Source organism: Equus asinus, chromosome 24 (assembly GCF_041296235.1).
Source record: "Equus asinus isolate D_3611 breed Donkey chromosome 24, EquAss-T2T_v2, whole genome shotgun sequence".
Classification (NCBI taxonomy): domain Eukaryota; kingdom Metazoa; phylum Chordata; class Mammalia; order Perissodactyla; family Equidae; genus Equus; species Equus asinus.
The window spans coordinates 24,755,380-24,779,770 of NC_091813.1; the positions used below are offsets into that span (position 1 = coordinate 24,755,380).

At 44.6% G+C, this 24,391-nt stretch overlaps 1 protein-coding gene across 1 annotated transcript in view; it reads left to right on the plus strand.

Moving 5' to 3' along the window:
• The first annotated feature begins 8,036 nt into the window (after positions 1 to 8,036).
• The window catches only part of NT5E (5'-nucleotidase ecto), a 59,276-nt gene continuing 42,921 nt past the window's right edge, over positions 8,037 to 24,391 (plus strand). The window contains exon 1 of the mRNA XM_014838078.3: positions 8,037 to 8,746. Coding sequence (XP_014693564.2) covers positions 8,234 to 8,746 — 513 coding nt within the window. The 5' untranslated portion in view covers positions 8,037 to 8,233. The remainder of the gene's footprint in view (positions 8,747 to 24,391) is intronic.

Sequence of the window (24,391 nt, forward strand, 5' to 3'; positions counted from 1 at the left end):
GCTTTATATACTTTGGTGCTCCTGTGTTAGGTGCACAAATATTCATAAGTGTTATGTCCTCTTTGTGGAACGTCCCTTTTATCATATATACTGCCCCTTTTGTCTCTCATTGTCTTTTTTTTATTGAAGTCTGCTTTGTCTGATATAAGTATGGGAACACCTGTTTTCACTTGCTTGCCATTGCTTGGAGTATCATCTTCCATCCCTTCACCCTCAGCCTATTTTTGTCTTCAGAGCTGAGATGTGTTTCCTGGAGGCAGCATATTTTTGGGTCTTATTTCCTAGTCCATCCTGCCACTCTGTGTCTTTTGATTGGAGAATTCAATCCATTTGCATTTAGAGTGATTACTGATATATGAGGGCTTAATACTGTCATTATATCTATTGTTTTCCAGATGTTCTATGTTTCCATTGTTTCTTTTCCCATGTATTTCTGACTGTCATTTCAGTTTGGTGGTTTTCTCAGTTTTCTCTTTATTTGTGATTTGTGACTCTGCTCTGATTTTTTGTTTAATGATCACCATGAAGTTTGCGTAAAAGATCTCATAGATGAGACAGTCCATTTTCTGATGGTCTCTTATCTCCATTAGCCTAAGCAGGTTCCACCCCTCTCCTCTTTCCCTTCTGAGTTACTGCTGTCACAAATTATTCTGTTTTGTATTGTGAGTTTGTGACTACATCAAAGTGTTCACAGTTATTTTTGATGCTTTCCTTCCTTTACCTTTTATGTTATGATTATATGTTTGCTAACCTGTCCTGATAGAGGGCTGCAGTTTTCTGATTTTGTCTGTCTATTTATCTCCTTGCTCAAAGCTTTGTAAACCTTTGCCTTTTTGTTACAGGTAGGAGGGCTTCCTTCATCATTTCTTGTAAGTGAGGTCTAGTGGTGATGAAATCCCTCAGCTTTTGTTTAACTTGGGAAGCTTTTATTTCTCCATCTTATTTCAAAGACAGTTTCACTGGATAGAGTATTCTTGGCTGAAAGTTTTTGTCTTTCAGTATTTTGAATATATTATTCCATTCTCTCCTTGCCTCTAAGGTTTCTGCTGAGAGGTTCCTTTGTAGGTTATTTTCCTCTGCTTTGCCACCCTTATTATTTTTTCTTTGTCATTGACTTTTGCCAGTTTTAGTGTTATATGTCTTAGAGAAGGTCTTTTCCATTGATGCAAATGGAGTTTTATTGGCTTCAGGTACTTCCAAGTCCACTTTCTTCCCCAGGTTTGGGAAGCTATTATGTCTTTGAACAAGCTCTCTGCTTCTTTCTCCTTCTCTTCTCCCTCTTGAATACCTATAATCCTTATATTGCTTTTCCTGACTGAATCAGATATTTATCAAAGTATTTCTTCATTTTTTGAAAATCTTAGTTCTCTCTCCTCCTCTACCTGAAGCATTTCTATATTTCTATCCTCCAATTCACTAATTCTGTCCTCCATAATATCAGCTCTATTTTTTATGGTTTCTAGACTTTTATCTTGTTAATTCTGTTCTTCATATACGGAATTTCTGTTTGTTTGTTTGTTTGTTTAAAAGAGTTTCAGTCTCTGTTGAAGTAGTCCTTCTGCTCATTAATTTTATTCCTGAGTTCACTGAACTGTCTGAGATTTCTTGTAACTCATTGAGTTTCTTTATGACAGCTATTTTGAATTCTGTCTTATTTAGGTTATAAATTTCTGCGACTTCAGGATTGGTTTCTGGAGATTTGTCATTTTCCTTCTGCTCCGAAGTGTTACTGTAGTTCTTCATGGAGTTTGATGAATTGATCCTTTGCCAGCACATGTGTGGTAGTTTGAGCTCTCAGATTCCACCTGCCACTGCTAGGGGTGGGTACAGGAACTGTGTTTTCTGATCCCACCCCATCTGCTAGAAGTTGCGTGGGTAGGGCTGCTCTGCATTTGCACAGGCTGGCTGCATCCACTCTGCAGGTTGCACTCACCTGGGCAGAGCCTCTGTGCTGGGTGAGCAGGTCACACACAATAGGTGGGGCCTCTATGCTGGGGATGGATCACTCTCATGTGGGCAGGGCTGCTGCACTCAGCAGGGGACCAGCTGAGCTGCTGCGCTAGGTGGGAGGGGTGCTTATGTGGAAGCTGAGCTGCCACTTGGTTGTCCTGTGGGCTGTTGTCCTCTGCTGGCAGGGTGACTTTTCGCCTCACTGCGCTTGGCAGGTGGGTACCTTTGTGGGGGCCATACCACCATCACTCAGTGTAGAGCATTCCCAGCGACAGGGCCACCAGCACACAGTGTGTGCTCTCACAGGCCAGGCTACAACTCCCAAAGTATTCATATGAGTTGGGCTACTCCTGCCTCCTCTTACAGTCGTGTCAGCCACTGTGTGAGAATCCTTGACCTGGCTCACTGCTGATGGGGAGGGAGAAGAGTGTGCTCATCTATTTCTACTGCCTCCTGGGGATCCCGTGCACCCACTTTCAGATGCACGGCTGTGTGGACCTCTCAGATGCTCTGTCATGCTGTGCATGGAATCCTCTGCTGGTTAATGAATGTCCATTTAGTTGTAACTTAGAGGGGAGACACAAAGGGAAGTACTGACTCTGCCATGATGCTGACATCACTCTCTCACCTCAATTTATGTTTCAATAAATTTAGTTATGAAATCTGACATGTGATTGACTGTTGAAGTATTTCTCACCTTATTACAAACTATATTCATTAAATTAAAACTTTTTTTAGCTTCAGCACTACATGGGCTGTTTGTCAATGATGTGATGAAACTGCGGGCCAATTTTCTTTAACTGTACTCAGTTAGTTGTCTGTTTGCAAAAGGAGTTAGATAACACATTACCAAAAACCACTTGACAAATCACATCTCTGACACTTGGGTCACCATGGTAACGAGTGCTTGAGTTTTTCAGGAACTACGGGTTGACTCCTTGCCCAGTTCAGGTGGTTAAGACCCTCAACTCATCAGCTGGGCTTGTGCCGATGACAAATAGGTGACCCTTTGACATTAAGGAGCTGAAAACTCCACCCTCAGATCACGGTAACACCACCATTTTGTGTACATGTGTCCTGTGAAGAGCCAGGAAGCTTGACCACACTTGCCCAGATCATCAATTACCTCACTTCTCCTTACCTCCGAGCATCTATTCCCACACTTCCAACTGCCCTGCCCCTTTATCCAATAAACACCCCTAATCCCCATTTATCAGGGAGGCAGATTTGAGATTTATTTTCCCATCTCCTCATTTGGCTGCCTTGTGAGTAAACCCTTTCTCTGCTGCAAACTCGTCATCTCAGTGATTGGCATAATCATGAAGCAGGCAAAGCAAACACTATTGGGCAGCAGTGAGAGAGCTCTTTGCTGAATCAGATAATTTCAAATACTGAAAGAACATTTCCTCAATTTTTTGTGCTATTCCCAACGTAATGGCTACTGACACTACACACTTTTAAGTTTATTCTGCATTACTAACATTTTCTCTACTACTTTCTTAAGCCTAATTAACTGACGAAACAATAAATGAGCCCTGATTTGTATATAGAGCTACCTTCTTTGTAGGAGAAATTCATTAAGTCTATCTTTACTTTCTAATTGATACGGAATACCTATGACCCTAGTGGCTTTGCAGCTTTCTTTGGACATGTAGCCCAGCCTTATCCACAGCATTATCAGCTGCTGAAATCCTTCTTTTGCATTATCACTCACTGTCTCTAAAGAAAATTTTTGAGTTAGTGCTACTTGAATAGCACTTCAAGGGAAGACAAGATATACACATTAAAACCTGGGGGGAAAAGTAAAACCCACTGAAAGTGAGAGTGTAGGAATAGATTGGGAATGCAGAGAAGAGAAAGCTCACTGCTGCCTGGCATAGTCACACTTGAACTGGAACCTAAAGGCAGCCTGGCCCTTGGCCTGATGGCAGGACGAGAATGGCGGTGTGGAGGGAAGGAAAGAAGCATCAACGTGGGAGGGACAGTGGAAAGTAAAGTTGGCTGAATAAGGTGAATGTTTAAAAAGACCAGATTGGGAAGTTTGAATTTGATCCAATAAACAAACAAAGCCATTTTAGATCTGCGTGCGAATGAGCAACAGAGGAATGATGCTGAAGCAGAAGTCTGGTAGCATCCTCAGGACAGGAATTTTGGAAGCTAATGCAGTGGCCCAGGTGTAAAAAGCAAGAAACAACAAATCATCAGTTCCCCAGTGATCAGTGGTGAGTCACGTTGATGCCACATATCCCCAGATATGAATATGATGAGGACACACCTCACCTCTGTGACATTCTCCCTAAAAATCCATAACCTTGGTCTAACAATGAGAAAACATCAGACAAACCCAACCTGAGGGACGGTATACAAAAACCAGTACTCTTCAAAAGTGTCAAGGTCATGAAAGACAAAAAAAAAAAGACCGAGAAATTGCCACAGATTAGAGGAGGCTAAAGATACACGACAAGCAGATGCAGGGTGGTACCTGGATTGGATTCTGGAACAGAAAAAGCATATTGGTGGTATAACTGGTGAAATCCAAACAAAACCAGTAGTATAGTTAATAGTCCCAATTCAATGTAGATTTTTTCGCTTTGATGGTTACATACGCTGTTAACATTAGGGGAAGGTGGGTGAGGGGTATGCCGGAAGTCTCTGTACTACCTTTCAACTCTTCTGTAACTCTAAAATTACTTTAAGTTAAAAAAGAAAACTACCAGTTTCTCTACCTGCTTCTAGCAGGGTGCTGAAAGGTGGGCAGGACAAAATCTGGCAGGGTAAGGATTAGAGGGTGTTCCAGAGGAACCGGTCTTGTATGACCCCAGGCTCTGCTGCTCCCAATCTGTACGGACTTTCCTGGACAAATGATTTACACTCTCTATGATGGTTAATTTTATGTGTCAATTTGACCAGCCCACAGGATGCCTAGATAACTGGTTGAGCAGCATTTCTCAGTGGATTTGTGAGGGCATTTCTGGAAGAGATTAGCATTTGAATTGGTGGACTGAGGAAAGCAGATGGCCCTTCCCAATGTGGGTGGCCATCATCCAATCCACTGAGGGCCTGAACAGAATAAAAAGGGAGAGGAAGGTTGAACTCGCTCTCTGCCTGACTGCTGAGCTGTAACATCGATCTTTTCCTGTCCTCAGTGTTCCTCGTTCTCAGGCCATCAGACGCAAACTGGAATCTGTGCCACTGGCTCTCTGACTCTTAGGACTTCCAACGACACTAGCGGATTTCCTGGATCTCCAGTTTGCAGATGGCAGATCGTGGGACTTCTTAGCCTCTATAGTCACAGGAGACTATACCTCATGGTAAATCTCTTACATGCGTATATCTGATATTGGTTCTATTTCTCTGGAGAATCCTGATTAGTACACAATTTAAGCCTTAAAGCACACATCTTTAAAACAGGGCTAGCAAGGACAGTCTTTTCTACAATTAGTGCTGGGAAAACTGGATATCCACATGCAAAAGAATGAATTTGCACTTTCATTTTACACCATATACAAAAATTAACTCCAAATGGATCAAAGACCTAAACCTAAGAGCTAAAACTCAGAAAAAATATAAAAGAAAGGATACCTGATATTGGATTTGGCAGTGATTTCTCAGATACGACACTAAAAGCACAGGCAACAAAAGAAAAAATAGTTACATCAAATTTCATCAAAATATAAAACTTTGTGCTTCAAAGGGCACTATCAACAGAATGAAAACGTAACTCGTGGAATGGGAGAAAATATTTGCAAATCATATTTCTATAAGGGATTAATATCTAGACTATATAAAGGCTCCTACAACTCAAAAACAACAAAATAATCCCATTAAAATATGGGCAAAGGACTTGAATGGACATTTCTCTAAGTAAGATAGATAAATAGCCAATAAGCACATGAAAAGATGCTCAACATCACTAATCATGAGGGAAATGTAAATTAAACCACAATGAGAAACCACTTCAAACCTCTTAGGATGGTTTTTAGCAAAAAAAGAGAAAATAAGTACTGGCTAGGATGTGGAGAAATTGAACCCTTTGTGCATTGCCAGTGGGAATGGAAAACGGCTCAGCCATTATAGAGGAAAGTATGGCAGTTCCTCAAAAAAATTAAACATGGAACCACCATACGATCCTGCAATTCCACTTCTGAGTATAGACGCAAAACAACTGAAAGCAGGGACTTGAACAGATATTTGTACACCGTGTTCATAGCAGCATTATTCACAACAGCCAAAAGATGGAAACAGCCCGTGTCCATCAACGGATGAATGGATAAAAAAGATGTGGTATATACATACAACGGAATATTATTCAGCCTTAAAAAGGAAGGAAATTCTGACACATGCTACTACACAGATGAACCTTGAGGATGACAAAAATGGCAAGTAATAGGCTATATTGGAGTATATGAGGAAGCCATTTTGTGTAAACCTAATTCGGCCTGACCTTGTCTTTCCAAAAGGGCCTGACGGAGGCCGTTGAGCATGCATTGTATATCTGCTTTAGAGATTCCCTATGGCATGAGCAAAGGCCCTTGAGATAAAGGTGCAACTTCTCTCCCCCTCCCAACGTTGGCATCTCCTTAAAGATTAAGCATCTTTCCTTAGGCTGGGAACCGATTGCAGCGCTCATCTGTGACCGCCCAGCCCGAGGCAACACACCTGCCACCCCACGGGGTTCACTGAGACAGCAGACCTATCTGCGTTTCCATCAATCACTGTGCTGACAGAGCAGCTTCGTGACTATTGTAAAAGGGACATTTCAATCATATGTGAAACATCCTCTTTGAGGGTATATAACCACCCTGTGTACCCCCGCTTCTTTGGAGTGCTCTGTTCCTTTGTGGAAAGACTCACCCGGGTTATAATCCTCAGATTTAAGCTCAGAATAAACTCACCCAAATTTTCATTTATAGATTGGTTATGGATTATTTTTTGTTGACAAGGACATTATGATAAGTGAAATAAATCAGTCACAAAAGGACAAGTATTATATGATTCCACTTTTATGAGCCACCTTGTGTCGTCAGGTTCATCGAGACAGAGAGCAGAACGGTGGTTGCTGAGGACTGAGGGCAGCTGCTGCTTTATGGTACAGAGTTTCAGTTTGGGAAGATGAAAAAGTTCTGGAGGTGGTTGGCGGTGATGAGAACATACTTAATGCACTAAACTGTCCACTTCAAAATGGTTAAGTGGTAAGTTTTGTTATGTATATTTCATCCCAAAAAGCTTAAAAAAAAAAAAAAAGTAACCGGACTGACGATGCATTTTGGAGAACTGTGAGGACTACGTGTGCTGTTCTGGAAAGCACAAATCATGGGACACCTGATAGGGACTCCAAACTAATCGCTTCTCCTTCCCTTCTCAAACCTGCTGGATGACCGGCAGCACTCGGGAATCACCCCGTTACACAGAGGGAAAGCCTGCAGCAATTTCACATTCGATTATAACGATGATTCGTTTATTGTACTCCACATTTCTGTTATTGCCTTCCCTGCCAAAAGCTTTGCCTCAAAACACACCCCCCCACACACACACACACAAAGACCCCATCCTTCAAACGCTAAAACCTCAAAAATAGGACTGAGAGAAAAAATGCCTAGAAAAGCAACAGAAGGCATCATCACGTTCTCATAGCTGCTGATTTTACTCCGCAGGGTCCGTTTGAGTTTCCATGAGCAACAACAGCACCGCTGCTGTTTTATCGCTAAGGTTTTAATCGTGAGTAAATGCAGGACTGGCTTCGAACGATTTCTTAGCTTCTGAGGTTCTGCATCGAAACAACGTATACTTGGTGCGTTCTCAAACTGGAAAGACAGCAGTCGGCCACATCTCAAAGGCGTCTTCGGCTCCACAGCCCAAAGAGCAGAGTGCGCCTCTCTCTATTCCTGTCTCCCTCTCATTCGCCCATCTTTCTTTCCACCTCCTCTCTTTTCCCTCTTTCTCTCTTTCAAGTGATGAGCTCGCGCAACCACAAGCCCAACACAAATCACGCATTCTTCTTGGGAAAGATTAGTGCCTCAAAAGAGGCGAGAAGCAGCGAGGCCCCACCCACGGGGTGGACCCTTCGACTCCTCCCTCGCGCCAAGAAACAGCAGCCCCCGGCCGTGGGGTCGCGGGCGCCCAGGCTCCGCGCTCGGGCTGGAATCGTGGCCGGTGGCCGCTCCCCGCTGGGAACAACCTCCGCACTGTTCTTGCAGGGAGCGGGCGCCAGCCGTCTGCCGCCAGCCGCCAGCCGCGCCGCAGCGCCCGGGGTGCCAGGGTCAGATCGGGTGACCGCGCAGGCATGCGCCTGGCCGTGGAGCCGGCCTCCGGACAACAGGAGGGCGCGTCCCGGTCCCGGCTCCGCCCCGCCCCGCCTGCCGGCCAGGGCGCGTATCTCGGGCGTCCGCCGCGCGAGCGTACCCGCCGCCACTCGCCCGGCCCGCCTGCAGTTGCGCCCGCTCCACGCGGCGCAGCCATGTGTCCCCGAGCCGCCCGAGAGCCAGCGCTGCGGCTCCTGGCGCTGGGCGCGCTGCTGTGGCCGGCGGCCGGCGCCTGGGAGCTCACCATCCTGCACACCAACGACGTGCACAGCCGGCTGGAGCAGACCAGCGAGGACTCGAGCAAGTGTGTCAACGCCAGCCGCTGCGTGGGCGGCGTGGCGCGCCTCTTCACCAAGGTGCAGGAGATCCGCCGAGCCGAGCCCCACGTGCTACTGCTCGACGCGGGCGACCAGTACCAGGGCACCCTCTGGTTCACCGTGTACGAGGGCGCCGAGGTGGTGCACTTCATGAACGCCCTGCGCTACGATGCCATGGTAAGAGGGCGGCTGCCGGGAGGCGCGGGAGCCCCGGCGGGAGGAGTCCCCGAACCGAGAGAGAACCGGGGTGAAGGAGCAGTCAATGGCATGGCACGGGGTGGCAAGTCTAGGACCCGGGCGCACAGTGATGTGGGGAGAAAGCCAGACTCTGGCCAGTGTGCCAGGTGGATGCAGACACAGAAGTCCCTTGGGTGATTTGTCCTAAACAGACTGATGTCGTGGGGCCCCTACTGTGAGATGGGGTGTTTAGAAGAGCGGGACCCAGCCCTGCCTACTAGGGGGTTCAACTGGGATGCGTGGGAGCGTTGGCAATTATCCAGTGCCAGGGACCGAAGTAGACCTGTCGGGCATCTCTCTCGTTCACTGCTCTGTCTTTAGAAGAATGCTTTATCTCTATCTTATCGGAAGAGAAACTCTGGGTCAAAGAGGATCAGTACATTATCCAGGTCATCAGCTCCCAAAGATAAGAATGGACACCAGATCCCTTTGACCCCAGAGCTGGTGCATGCTTAATCAGCTCACAGCGTTGGGGTAGACTGGCGGGGTTCAACCACCTTCTGTGTGTAGGTTACTTCCTCTGTCTCTGCCTTACTTCCAGCCCCTATCAAATGGGAACAGTAATTATGTCTACCCTCAGAGGGTTGTCTGACACACAGTATGGACTCTGTAAGTGTGAGTTCTTCTTATTACCAGACACTACTGTATAGGTTTAAAAAATGAAAGCAGGTTCCAGAGAGGACCAGAATGTAGAAAGAGTGGGGTTTGAAAGGATTTCAATAAAATCAGTTTGGCAGCAGAGATTTAGGAAGAGAGTCCGACTTAAGAGATGAGAGGCTCTTAAAACATGTGCAAGAGTTTAAGTTCAAGCTTCCAATTGCTCTGATAAAGGCGATGCCTTTTTGTTCAACTAAATTCTAGAAAAGGAGCAGAGAGGGGTTACAGAGTAATAAATAAGTGTGACCAAAACATATATATGGTTTGTTTGCTTTTTTAAATCAAACCACCACCCAAGTTTAATCCTGTGTAAAAGCCTAAAGTAAAGGGATTTTGTAGAGAAACCGGGGACAAAAAATCCTAGGAGTTTCGGAGGAGGAAGAACAGAGCAGGAGTCCAGGGAAATCAGAGAGCCACGTGTGTGAAAGGAAGATGCGTGGTCCCGGCCAGGATACGAAGGGTTGACGAGGCCCTTGGTGTGGGAAGAGAGTAGAGAGGCCCTTGGTGTGGGAAGAGAGTAGAGGTCAGCAAAGCACACTGCCGCATTTTTTCCGCTGGAAAGTTGGAGGGAGGAGGACAGGAAATGGTAAAAGAGTAGAGCTGTTTGGTATTTTCCCCCGACAAGAAAGCTCATTTTAGAGAGATGAGAGAGGGGCAGAGAGCTCCTCTCCCTTCCGATTGTTGGTTTTAAGGGTATCAGGGCTGCTGAAAGCAGCAGCGATTCAAACAGATCCCTAAGCCCCAGAGTTCATCTGCTGGGCTCGCTGGCGGCCGGCCTCTGCTGGCGGAGTACCTATTAATTGAATTGTTACTAGCCTACCTACGTTTCCGTTTCTTCCCAGAAGAGTAGAATAAACCTTCCATGTTTGTTTCGACTTCAATACACCACAACTTTGTAAACTTTTCTTTTTGCGACATCCTTTTCTCCACGGTTATATAAAATCCTTTTGGTAGGAAAAAAAAAATGGAGAATTCTTAGTTTTTCCTAATAATGATATTTTCCTCTTGAAGTCCAATTGAGCTCATGGCGTTAATCATCGCATCAGAGGTTTCTGACAGGACTCCCGGGGAGGCTGATCAGCTACAAGTTACAGCCCATCACCCCCAGGAATGTTAACTATACTTTTTGTTGGATGGAATTACTTTCTTTTAAATTTTACTCAAAATAATTGGCCTGAGACCCGAGGAAAAAATAGGCTAATTATATATAGCTGGCAGAAGGTAAAGAGAGGGCGGAGAGCCAGTGGTGAGGCTGATGGCCATGCTCCTGATAGCATCTCTGTAGTTCTGGGGTTTGACAAACATGACTTGACCTGCATGAAATCATCGTGCTTGTAATACTTTAGCGTGTGCTAGCGCTCTGCCCTCTTGTTGTACGGAGATTGTTCACTTTTTGCTTATGTTAGCCCCCTCTCCTGGAATTCACTGCTGTTCTGCTATAAAGCTTCCCCCACTACACCCATCCACCCGCCGCGTCTTGAATCACAGGAAGCTGGAGAGTCACATCACAGTGGAAAACAGCTGTGGAGGGGTATCTCCAGTTCTCCAGAAACTAGACCTGGTTAGAGGAGCCACATCTAAGGACTCGAGAGTGTAGAGGGCAAAGAGGAAACTGCTAGAATCTAGCTTAGCTCCAGGAGCACTAGCCTCTGAGGAGGTCCAGGCTTTCTAGCCCTGCATGTCCCAAGGATTGCTGTGGGGTCCTTCTGAGAGGCAAGCCTGGAGACCCCCAGACCCAGCTGCTGGCAGGAAACCCTGAGGGAGGATGTCGAAAGTGCTAGTTGGGCAGCCAGCCCCGTGGCCAAGTGGTTGAGTTTGCACTCTCCACTTTGGTGGCCCAGGGTTTTGCTGGTGGGACCCTGACATGGCACCGCTCATCCAGCCATGCTGAGGCAGTGTCCCACATGCCACAACCAGAGGCACTCACAACTAGAAGATACAACTATGTACCCAGGGGCTTTGGGGAGAAGAAGAAAAAAAAAAAAGAAGATTGGCAACAGATGTTAGCTCAGGTGCCAATCTTTAAAGAAAAAAAAAGTACTGGTTGGTATAGCTGTCTAGATGGACTGGTGTCGTGTCCCCTGAGGCACCAGGAGGACAGCCTGGATGCCCTCACAGCATGAGCTTGGCCAGCTTGCTTTCTCTGAGCCTCGTGTTCCTGAACTGTACAATAGGGGGGATCACGCCCAGCCCACCGTGTAGGATTTTTGTGAGCCATACATGCGATGCGTGTAAAATTCCCTAGCACCCTGCCGGCTCGTAGTAAGTGGTCAGTGAAGGTTCGCCCTGAGCGCCCTGCCAAAAAAAAAGGTTGTGAGGAAGGGAAGGCCTGGTTTTGCGGCCGTCAGTTTATCTGACTCTTACTGCTCAGCCGCGCTGCCTAAACTGTTCTTAGTGTTTACTCACTGAGTGGACGTATGAAATCCCCCAAAGCACAGAATCCAAGGGGATTCATTCCCAGAGAGGGGACGCTTCCCGTCGACGTGGGCTGTGAGGAAGACAGCTTCAGTACAGAAGGGCGGCCTGTTTCGGGCAGGCCCTGCGCCTGAGGCCCTGGGCCCTGAACCACTTTCTGTCCAAAAGCCTGCAGCCTTATTGACCTCAGCAAATTGCTCCCAGCGGCCTGAGCCAGGGGCCAGCCCGGCGTAGACCATGGCCCTGCCTTGAACTCCCCCAGGGACCATTAGTCAGATCTCCTTTGTCACATTCCCCTCTTTCCATGCAGGCAACCATGCTAATGTGCGTGATGTTGATGTTTTGTTTCTGTGTGTACTGCAGAAACTTTATTATTGTTTTAGGTGCTTTTTTTTTTTAGGAGGATTAGCCTTGAGCTAATATCTGCCGCCAATCCTCCTCTTTTTGCTGAGGAAGATTGGCCCTGAGCTAACATCCCTGCCTATCTTCCTCTGTTTTATGTGTGGGATGCCTGCCACAGCATGGCTTGATAAGTGGTGCAGAGTTTGGCACCTGGAATCCAAACCGGCGAACCCTGGGCAGAACGTGCGAACTTAACTGCTGCGCCACTGGGCCCACCCAGTGCTTGTATTTTTAAATTATGTAACACGTCGTGTTACTCAGCTCATTCTGTTTCTTACTTTTGTCCCAAACTGGTGTTTTTACAATTTCTCCATGCCACTCTGTGTCTACCATGTATGTGTACTGTGCATCGTGCCCCCTGTAGGTCCCACACGTGAGGATGTCTTTGGGACTCATCCCCAAGGGCAGAATTGCTGGTCACAGGGATGGGGCACGCACTTGGACAAAGGACTACCTGATTGCTTTCCCAGAGCCTCTGCGCTCCCACTCACACCCACACAGCGTGAACCCCCATGTCCTCCCCGGTATTATCCAGCTTTGCGGTAGGTGCAAAATAACATTTTCTTGTTTGATCTTGTATTTTTCTAATAACTAGTGAGTTTGAGATGTTTGTTAACTTTTTGGGTTTCCTCTTCCCAAATTGCATGTTCACGTCCTTTGCTCTTTTTTTTAAAACTTCTTTTGCTGTGTTTTTCTTAATTTTCAGGAGTTCTAGGCATTGGTCTGTGATCAATTTTAGACAATGCAGATATCTTCTGATTATGTTATGTCTGTTAACTTTGTCCATAGTGTCTTTTGTTGAACAGAAATCCTTCATTTGCTATAATCAAATTAATCTTTTTTATTTTTTGCCTTGTGGTTTGTGCTTTTGAAGGCGTACAAAAGAGTTTATTACTTTGAAGCTTATCCTACCCAGCACTCATCACCAGAAGTTCAGAGATTGGCATTGTTCTCTCTGCCTTCTGAGAGAGAATTAGTCTGTAATCTGAGGCCGTGACATTCACCTCTCTGGGTCACTGGTTCCTCGTCTATAAAACAGGAGGTTTGAACCAGCTCATCTCTCAGCTTCCTCACGTCTCTAAACAAATGGCATCCTAAGAAGGATTTTCATTCCATTTCGACTCAGTGAAACGTTTCAATTCAGGGAAGGGCCAAGAGGACGGAGCAAAGGTGCAGAGGCAGGAATCTGCAAGATGGCCCAACCTGGACCAGAGCCAGGTGGCAGGAATCATGGGAGATGAGGTTGTGTACCGCTTAAAGGCCGCCATGAAAAGTTTGGGCTCTCCCCTGTTGTCGTGGGGAGCCACAGAGGTTTCTGAGTAGAGGGCAAGTGTGGTGTAATAAAAAATAAATATTTCATCTTTGTCCCCAGTTCCTGGCAAACAGCTCCCCAAACCCTTGGAATCTCCCCAGTGATGAGTGTCTTTTCTATGCTAATAAGATAATTGACCTTAATAAAATCCCTTCCTGAGTTCTGTGAGTCGTTCTAGCGAATTATCAAACCTGTAGAGGGGATGGTGGGAACCCCCAAGTTATGGCTGATCGGTCAGAAGTGCAGGTGGCCCAGGACTTGCAACTGGTATCTGAAGTAGGGGGCAGCCTTGTGGCACTGTCGATGAAAATAATCCATAGCCAACCTATAAATGAAAATTTGGGAGAGTTTATCCTCAGCTAGAATGTGAGGACCATGGCCTGAGAGAGTCCTTCCACAAAGGAATGGAGCACTCCAAAGATGCGGTGGTATACAGAGTGGTTATATACCCTCAAAGAGGATGTTTCACATATGATTCAAATGTCCCTCCCACAATAGTCACAAGATTGCCCTGTCAGCACAGCGTTTGATGGACACAGCAGGTAGTGGATCTGTTATCTTGGCGGGCATAGCAGGAAGCAAGTCTGTTGTCTTGAGCTGGGTGGTCACAGGTGAGCGCAGCAGTCAGTTCCTAGCCTAAGGAAAGATGCTTAATCAAGGAATTGCCAACATTGGGAGGGGAAGGGAAGTTGCACCTTTATCTCAAGGGCCTTTGTTCTTGCCATAGGAAATGTCTAAAGCAGATATACAATGCATGCTCAACGGCCATGGTCAGGCCCTTTTGGAAAGACAAGGTCAGGCCGAATTAGGTTTACACCAAATGGCTTCTTCATATACTCACATATATCCTATTGCTTGCCATTTCTATTTGTCAGCACCGAGCCCTTCACTTGTGAGATCTGATGCTCACTCCGGATAGACAGTGTCAGAATTGAATTGAATTGTTGGACACCCAGTTGGTAACCACAGAGAACTGGAGAACTGGTTGACGTGAGGAAAATCCTCTCAGCATCATAGGAAAATCACGGTTTTGGAAGATGAGCAGAAATGGATGGGAAGGGGAAGAGGTTGGGAGAAGAGGCTGGGTAGTGGTGTGGGCGTGAGAGGCCAATGACTGAACTGTGATAAGGGGGATAGAAAGGCTGACTCCACAGGACCCAGTTTCAGTGGGCAGGCAGTATGGCGTAGGGCTAAGAGGGTGAACTCGGGCATGACTCTGTGTGGGGTCAAGTCCCCTCTGTGACATTTAGAATCTGTGGACTGTGTGAGCAGGTTGTTTAATCTCGTCAAGCCTCCGTTCCCACATGTGAAGGTGGGTGTAATGGTAGTCTTCTTCCCATGAGGTTTAAAGGAGATGACAACACCTATAAAGTGCTTAGCACAGTGCCGGCCTGTTGTAAGGGGTCAGTCAGTGTGGGCCGTGCTCACCTTCTGCCGGCAGGGGTGGCTCGGGAGGGGGTGTGATCAAAGATGACTAAGGGTTCAATCTGGGGGCACGTGGAGAGTCAGCAGGATTTGACACCACTACACAGGAGAGCGAATTCTCCTGCTTAAGCTTACCTGCTGACAGCTGAAGCCTGCTATTGGAGCACAGAGATGCAATCAAAAGGCTTTTCCTGGGCTTACTGGACGTAGTTGGACCCTGGGGGGCCGTGGCAGATGGGGCAGTGGAAAGAGATTCATATGGGACGTCGGGACAGCCGGGTTTTGCTGCTTGCCTCTTTCAACTCATTAGCTACGTGAGTTTGGGCAGCACGTTCCTGTCTAGAAGATGGGAGAGTTGGAGAGGGCCATCTGTGCATGTCACTTCTCAGCATCTCAGCCCCCGCCCAGCCCTCTGTCTTGCCTCTAATCTGCCAATATAACTTGATTTGTCCCGGGACTTAATTTTACACGCAAGTCTGTTGGCCTGACAGCTCTGTTATTTCCTCCTCACAGTTCCTTTCATGCCAGCTATTTCTTTGTGAAGAGATGACTTGGGTCTTCTCCCAGGTCCCCTCTAGTCAGCCACTGTTTCCAAACCAAAAGGTGCCCAGGATTTTGGATGGAGAGCTCCTCTCTTAGTAACAGAATGATGGCCTGAGGAATGGGAGGGCGATGAGCCCAGTTTCAAGCCTGTTCAAGTCTTTGAGGCTCATTTATTCATTCAGTCCTCAAACATTCAGCAAGCCCTACCATGTGCCAGGTCTGGTCTAAGTGCTGCAGACAGTGAACCAGACCTGCCAGGCTGAAACTTACTGTGCAGTAGATAGAGGGGCGATGCTCCTTTGAGCCCTTCCTAATCACATAGAGAGGCTGGGTAAGACCCATGAAGGAGGGAGCATAAGCAAAGCAAAAATGACTGAAATTCCAACACCTGTGCGTGAGGATTCTAGAGCTAAAGATCTGGGCTGCAGGAGACACAACTTCAGGTCCCCACATGTACTGTATATGCCCAAATTGACAGTGAGCGTGTTTCCTCTCCACTCCAAAAAGAATCCCTATACAAAGAGAAGTCACCTTGTATGCAAGTGCTTGCAAAGTCTCTCATATCAAGGAAACTCTCAGAATTACTTTTTCTTCGATAGCAAAGCCATGTTCAAGGAAGACAGGTTAGCAGTGCTACTTTGGGAAGCTTGAGATAGCCTGATGGCAGTGATATTTTGTAAAAGACAAAGAATGTTGGTAGTCATTCCAGAGCTCAGGCCTCGGAAGCTGCGAGGGTCTGGGGAGTTGGATCCCCAAGCTTCAGGGATGTGGACAGCACCTACCCCATCCTGGCTGTGGCCACCACCCTCCTGCTTCCTGTTTTCCGGGCTGAGGTCCACACCAGAGCTGGGCTGGGTGAGACTGGCCTCAGGCACAGAGGCAGGAAACAAAGGCAGCTTCTTAGCTTGTCTTGTCCTTGTCCTAGCATCTGGTTTTCTTCACTGAAAATTGGAAAGAACCTGGCAGCTTTCCCGACTTCATTTAAGGGTACGTCTGAATGTTCTGTAAATTCCCTCCATGTCTATTTTCTTCAACCACATTACTAGAATTAAAAAATTCTCTTGACACCTCCTTTTCTCACTTGAATAATTGGTTCTCTATACAATCCAGACATTAGCTGGAGCCCTCTAGCCTCTCAGAGATGTAGTTAAACCCACCTGAACCCTAATTAGTTGAGCAGGTAATTCTAAATGTAACATGGATATGTGTATTTTGCATGTATGGAGAGTTTGTAGATGTTTTCATCTGCCATGGAAAATATGAAATGCTGTCTGTTCAGTACTCATTCATTCAATCATTCAACAGATATTGAAGTGCAAGTGAGCTGGGTTGGACCCCCAGGATCTTTTCTGTCATTCAATCAGACACCACATTCACCTGCCAGGGCCAACATGCCTTGGCCCAGGACTGGGAAGGTGGAGCACAGCCCGTCACCAGAAATGGTCCACAACTCCAGAAATGTATCAGCCAAACCAAATGTAATTTATAATCCTCCCTGTTAAGGTTGTTGTTGAGTCTCCCTGAGTGATTGGCATTTGAGTCCCATTGTATAATAGACCAGGCTCTCCCCTAATCCGTAGATTATAGGGTGCACTGTGACTTCCCATCCTTAACAGGATGAGCTAGTGTGTAAATGACTAGCTAAATACATGTGTTGCAGATTTCTGACAAATGGTTTTTTGATGTTATTATAATTGATTTCTGTGGACTAAAAAGAAATTCTCTTCTTCAGTATCATGTGTACTACATTGCTCTTAAATCAATTCTTCTTTCCTTTGTTTTTCTTTTAATATCATGTTTAAGCCTCCTGTCTTCACTTGGGACATTTTCGACTGCCTCAGCCCTCATGTTTTCATCCCCTAATCTGTTTATACAATTGATGTTATTTCCCTCTGAGTTTCTCCTCACTAGCACCATGGAGGTGAAGCTTGCTCTCTGAGCCCCTTCAATCCTTAATGAGCAGGGTGTGCCTGCATCTTTGCTGGGCTGTCTCACACACATCCCTCTCTGTGGTTCCCACATGTTTTATGGATGGATGGAGGGATGGATGGACAGATGGATGGATGTGCTTAGGTCTTGCTCTCTCCCTGTATGCTCTGTCAGCTTCTTGAGGAGGACCAGGGCCTTGTTACTTGGTACTCTAGAACCCTGTGAGAAAACTAGTGAGTTGTTGAACGATACCCATCTCTACTAGGTGTTTACATCAGAAGCAGTTTGGCAGGGTGGTTAAGGCCCTGGATACTGAAGCCTCACTATGATTGTTTAAACCCCAGCTCTGGTACTTGCTAGTGCCTCAGTTTTCTCGTCTATGAAAAGAACAGATAAAGGCAACCAACCTCATAGCATTCTAAGGATTAAATGAGTTAATATGTGAACAGGGCCTGGCCATGTAGCATAAAGTCTTAACTATTAATATTTCTTTCTGTCATGTTTTTTGTTCTTTAAAAAATCTTCCTTTTCTTGAAATTCCTTTATGTCAAATTCACTGGTAATTTTACAGTCCTCTGCAAACAAAGCTGAGGCTATGAAATCCCCCCTTTCTAATTCAATTATAGCTGTCGTTTGACAGACCAAATAGTTAATCTCCTTAGCAGATTTGCAATAAAAAGAGACTTCAAAAAGTTCCACTGTCGACCAGTGACATCAGTATCATGGCAGAGTGAGTTGTTCCCTTTTTCTCTCCCTTCTAAGTTACAACTAAATGGGATGCTCATTAACCAGCAGAAGATTCCCTGCACAGCACAACAGAACATCTGAGAGATCCATACAGCCGTGCCTCTGAAGGTGGGTAGACTGGATCCCTAGGATGCAGTAGAACCTAGGTGAGCACACTCCTCTCGCTTCCCGGTGGCAGTGAGCTAGGTCATGGATCTTCACACAGTGGCAGGCACTTCTGTAGGAGGAGTTGGGGGCAGCCTGGCCTGTGTGACTTCTCTGGCAGCTGTAGCCTGGCCTGTGTGACTTCTCTGGCAGCTGTAGCCTGGCCTGTGAGAGCATCCACCATGCTGCAGTGGCCGCACCAGTGGCAATGCTCTACGCCGAGTGGTGGTGGCTCAGCCCTGGTGAAGGCGCCTGTCCACTGATCACAGTGCAGGTGAGAAGGCACCCCACCTGCTCAGAAGGTGCCCTGCCCACGGAGCACAGCAGCTCAAAAAACTGACGGAGTGGTGGCTCAGCCCCAGCAAAGGCACCTGCCCACCAGTACAGCGCAGTTAGGAAGGCGCCTCGCCGGCTCAGAAGGCACTCCACCTGTGGAGCACAGCAGATTGCAGGATGTACCAAGTGGTGGCTCAGTCTCTGCACAAGTGCCCCACCCACCTAGTGCAGTAGCTCAGCCTGTCCCCTGCCAAGAGCAGGGGCCCCACTTGCGCGAGAGTGACCCATCCACTGAGCACAGAGGCCCAGCCTATGGGGCACAACCTGCCTGCCCAGTGCAGAGGCCCTGCCCTTGTGAGCACAACCTGCAGAATGGCTGCAGCCAGCCTGTACAAACACAAAACAGCCATAACTACCAGCATAGGGAATGGGATCAGAAAACACAGCTCCTGCTTCCCTCTAGTAGTGGCAGTTGGAATCTGAACATGATACTACCGCAAATGTGCCAGCAAAGTATTGATTCATCAAACACCATGAAGAACTACAGCAACACTTCAGAGCAGAAGGAAAAAGACAAGTCTCCAGAAACCAATCCTGAAGTCTCAGAAATTTACAATCCAAACGACAGATAATTCAAAATACTTGTCATAAAGAAACTCAGGGAGTTACAAGAAAACTCAGAAAGACAGTTCAGTGAGCTCAGGAATAAAGTTAGTGAGCAGAAGGAATAGTTCTCCAGAGAGATTGAAACCCCCTCAAAAAAAGCCAAACAGAAATTCTGGATATGAAGAACACAATTAATTAGATAAAAATCTAGAACCCACAAAAAATAGAGCTGATATTATGGAGGACAAAACTAGTGCATTGGAGGATAGAAATATAGAAATGCTTCAGGTGGAGGAGGAAAGAAAACTAAAATGGTAAAAAATTAAGAAATTCTTTGAGAAATATCTGATTTAATTAGCAAAAGCAATATAAGGATTATAGGTATTCAAGAGGGAGGTGGGAGGGAGAAAAGAGCAAAGAGCTTGTTCACAGAAATAATAGCTGAAAAATTCCCAAACCTGGGGAAGAAACTAGAGTTACAAGTATGTGAAGTCAATAGAATTCCTAATTATTTCAATGCAAAAAAACCTTCTCCAAGGCATATAATATTAAAACTGGCAAAAGTCAGTGATGAAGAGAAAATATTAAGGGCAAGAAGGCAGAAGAAAATAACCTACAAAGGAACTCATATCAGGCTTTCAGCAGAGTTCTCAGCAGGAATCTTACAGGCTAGGAGAGAATGGAATGATAGATTCAAAATACTGAAAGACAAAAACTTTCAGCCAAGAATACTCTATCCAGTGAAACTATCCTTCGGATATGATGGAGAAATGAAGGCTTTCCCAGATAAACAAAAGGTGAGGGAGATCATCACCACTAGACCTCACTTACAAGAAACAATGAAGGAAGCCCTCCAACCTGTAACAAAAAGGCAAAGGTTTACAAAGCTTTGAGCAAGGAGATAAATAGACAGACAAAATCAGAAAACTGCAGCCCTCTATCAGAACAGGTTAGCAAACAATTATAAAAGGTAAAGGAAAGAAAGCATCAAAAACAACTATAAATGCTTTGATTTAGTTACAAACTCACAAGACAAAACAGAATAGTGACAACAGTAACTCAGAAGGGGAAGAGAAAAGGATGGAACCTGCTTAGGGTAATGGACATAAGAGACTATCAGAAAATGGACTGTCTCATCTTATAGTAACCACTAAACAAAAAATCAGAGCAGAGCCACGATTGATAAATAAAGAGAAAACTGAGAAAACCATCACAGAAAACCACCAAATTGAAATGGCAGTCTGAAAAAGAAGGGAAAAGAAACAATGGAAATATAGAACAGCCAGGAAAAAAAGATAAAATGGCAGTATTAAGCCCTCATATATCAATAATCACTCTAAATATAAATGGATTGAATTCTCCAATCAAAAGACACAGAGTGGCAGGATGGATTAAGAAACAAGACCCAACAATATGCTGTCTCCAGGAAGTGCATCTCAGCTCTAAAGATAAGCACAAGTTCAGAGTGAACAGATGGAAGATGATACTCCAAGTAAATGCCAAACAAAAGAAAGTAGGGGTTGCCATACTTATATCAGACAAAGTAGACTTCAAGATAAAATAAAAAAGACAATGAGAGGGGCTGGCCCCATGGCCGAGTGGTTAAGTTCACATGCTCCACTGCAGGCAGCCTAGTGTTTCATTGGTTCGAATCCTGGGCACCAACATGGCACTGCTCATCAAACCACGCTGAGGCAGCGTCCCACATACCACACCTAGAAGCACCAAAGTATATAAAGCAACTACTAACAGACCTAAAGGGAGAAATTGACAGCAACACAATAATAGTAGGGGACCTCAACACTCCACTTACATCAATGGAAAGATCATCCAGACAGAAGGTCAACAAGGAAATAGTGGCCTTAAATGAAACACTAGACCAGGTGGACTTAATAGGTATAGGTAGAACATTCTGTACAAAAACAGCAGAATATACATTTTTATTAAGTGCACATGGAACATTCTCAAAGATAAATCATATGTTGGGAAACAAGGCAAGCCTCAATAAATTTAAGAAGATTGAAATCATACCAAGCAACTTTTCTGAACACAATGCTATGAAATTAGAAATCAGCTACAAGAAAAAGGCTGGGAAAGGCACAAATATGTGGAGATTAAACAACATGCTACTGAACAACCATTGGATCCATGAAGAAGTCAAAGGAGAAATAAAAAAATACCTGGAGACAAATGAAAATGAAAAGACAACATACCAACTCTTATGGAATGCAGCAAAAGTGGTGCTAAGAGGGAAATTTATAGCAACACAGGCCTACCTCAATGAACGAGAAAAAATTTAAATTAATAATCATAAACTACACCTAACAGAAGTAGAAAAAGAAAAACAAACAAAGCCCAAAGTCAGCAGAAGGAGGGAAATAATAAGCAATAGACCAGAAATAAGTGAAATAGAGACTAAGACAATAGAAAGGATCAAGGCAACTAAGAGCTCGTTCTTTGAGAAGACAGACAAAATTGACAAACCCTTAGCCAGACTCACTAAGGAAAGAAGAGAGAAGGTGCAAATAAATAAAATTAAAAATTAAAGAGGAGGGGCCCAGTCCAGTGGCCTTGTGGTTAAGTTTGGTGTGCTCCGCTTTGACAGCCCCAGTTCAGTTCGAGGATGTGAACCTACATGCCTTGTCAGCAGCCATGCTGTGGTGGCGACCCACATACAAAATAGAGGAAGATTTGCAGAGATGTTAGTTCAGGGCGAATCTTCCTCAAGCAAAAAGAGGAAGATTGGCAATAGATGTTGGCTCAGGATGAATCTTCCTCAGCAAAAGAAAAAAAAGGAAAAATTACAGCAGGTACCACAGAAATACAAAGGATTATAAGAGAATACTCTGAAAAACTATATGCCAACAAATTGGATAACCTAGAAGAAATGGATACATTCTTAGACTATACAAGCTCCCAAAACTGAATCTAGAAGAAGTAGAGAGTCTGAATGGATCAATCACAAGTAGAGAGAGAGAAACAGCAATCAAAAACTTACCCCCCTAAAAAAAAGTTCAGGACCAGATGGCTTCTCTGGAGAATTCTACCAAACATTCAAAGAAGATTTACTACCTGTCCTTCTCAAACTATTCTGAAAAATTGAAGAAGATAGAATACTTCCTGACTCATTCTATGAGGCCAAAATTACCCCGATACCAAAACCAGACAAGGACAACACAAAGAAGGAAAATTACAGGCCAATTTTGCTGATGAACATAGATGAAAAAATCCTCAACAAAATATTGGCAAATCAAATACAGCAATACATTAAAAGGATCATACACCATGACCAAGTGGGATTTATACCAGGAATTCAGGGATGGTTCAACATCCGCAAATCAATCAATGTGATACACCACATTAACAAAATAAGGAATAAAAAGCACATGATCACCTCAATAGATGCAGAGAAATCATTTGACAAGATCCAACATCCATTTGTGATAAAAAAGAAAACCCAAAAAAAAATGGGCATAGAAGAAAGCACCTCAACATAATAAGGGCCATATATGACAAACCCATAGCCAACATCATACCTTATGGGGAAAAACTGAAAGCCATCCCTCTGAGAACAGGAACAAGACAAGGGTGCCCACTCTCACCACTCCTATTCAACATAGTACTGGAAGTTTTGGCCAGAGCAATTAGGCAAGAGAAAGAAATAAAAGGTATCCAAATAGGACAGGAAGAAGTAAAACTCTTGGTGTTTGAGGATGACATGATTCTGTATATAAAGAAAACCATATAGAATCCACTAGAAAACTATTAGAAATAATAAAAAAAAAACCACAGCAAAGTTGCAGGGTACAAAATCAACTTACAAAAATCACTTATAATGAACTAGCAGAAAGAGAAGTCAAGAGTACAATCCCATTTACAGTTGCAACACAAAGAATAAAATATCTAGGAATAAACATAACCAAGGAGGTGAAAGACCTCTACACAGAAAACTATAAGACATTATTGAAAGAAATTGAAGAAGACATAAAGAAATGGGGAGATATTCCATGCTCATGGGTTGGAAGAAGAAACATAGTAGAAGTGTCCATTACTGAAAGCAATCTACAGATTCTATGCAATCCCAATGAGAATCCCGATGACATTCTTCATGGAAATAGAACAGCAAATCCTAGTGTTTATATGGAACAACAAAAGACAGTGAATAGCCAAAGCAATCCTGAGAAAAAAGAACAAAGCTGGATACCTCACAATCCCTGAATTCAAAGTATACTACAAAGCTAGAGTAATCAAAACTGCATGGTAGTGGCAGGAAAACAGACACACAAATCAATGGAACAGAATTGAAAACCCAGAAATAAAATCACACATGTATGGACAGCTAATCTTTGATAAAGAGGCCAAAAACATGCAATCAAGAAAGGAAAGTCTCTTCAATAAATGGTGTTGGGAAAACTGGACAGCTACATGCAAAAGAATGAAAGTAGACCATTATCTTAAACCATACACAAGAATTAACTCAAAATGGATTAAAGACTTGAATGTAAGACCTGAAACCATTAAAGTCCTAGAAGAAAATACAGGCAGTACACTCTGACATTCTTCTTAGCAGCATCTTTTTGAATACCATGTCTAGTCAGGCAAGGGAAACAAAAGAAAAAATCAACAAATGGGACTACCTGAGACTAAAAAGCTTCTGCAAGGCAAAGGAAACCATGAATGAAATGAAAAGACAGCCCACCAACTGGCATAAAATGTTTGCAAGCCATGTATCCGACAAGGGGGTTAATTTCCAAAATATATACATTTCAACAACAAAAACAAACAATCCAAGCAAAAAATGGGCAGAGGATATGGACAAACATTTTTCCGAAGAAGATCCACAGATGGGCAACAGGCACATGAAAAGATGGTCAACATCACTAATTATTAGGGAAATGCAAGTCAAAACTACAGTGAGATATCACCTCACACCCATCAGAATGGCTATAATTAGCAAGACAAAAATGACAAATGTTGGAGAGGACGTGGAGAAAAGGGAACACTCATACACTGCTGGTGGGAGTGCAAACTGGTACGGCCACTATGGAAAACAGTATGGAGATTTCTCAAAAAATTAAAAATAGAAATATCATAGAATCTAGCTATTCCACTGCTGGGTGTTTATCCAA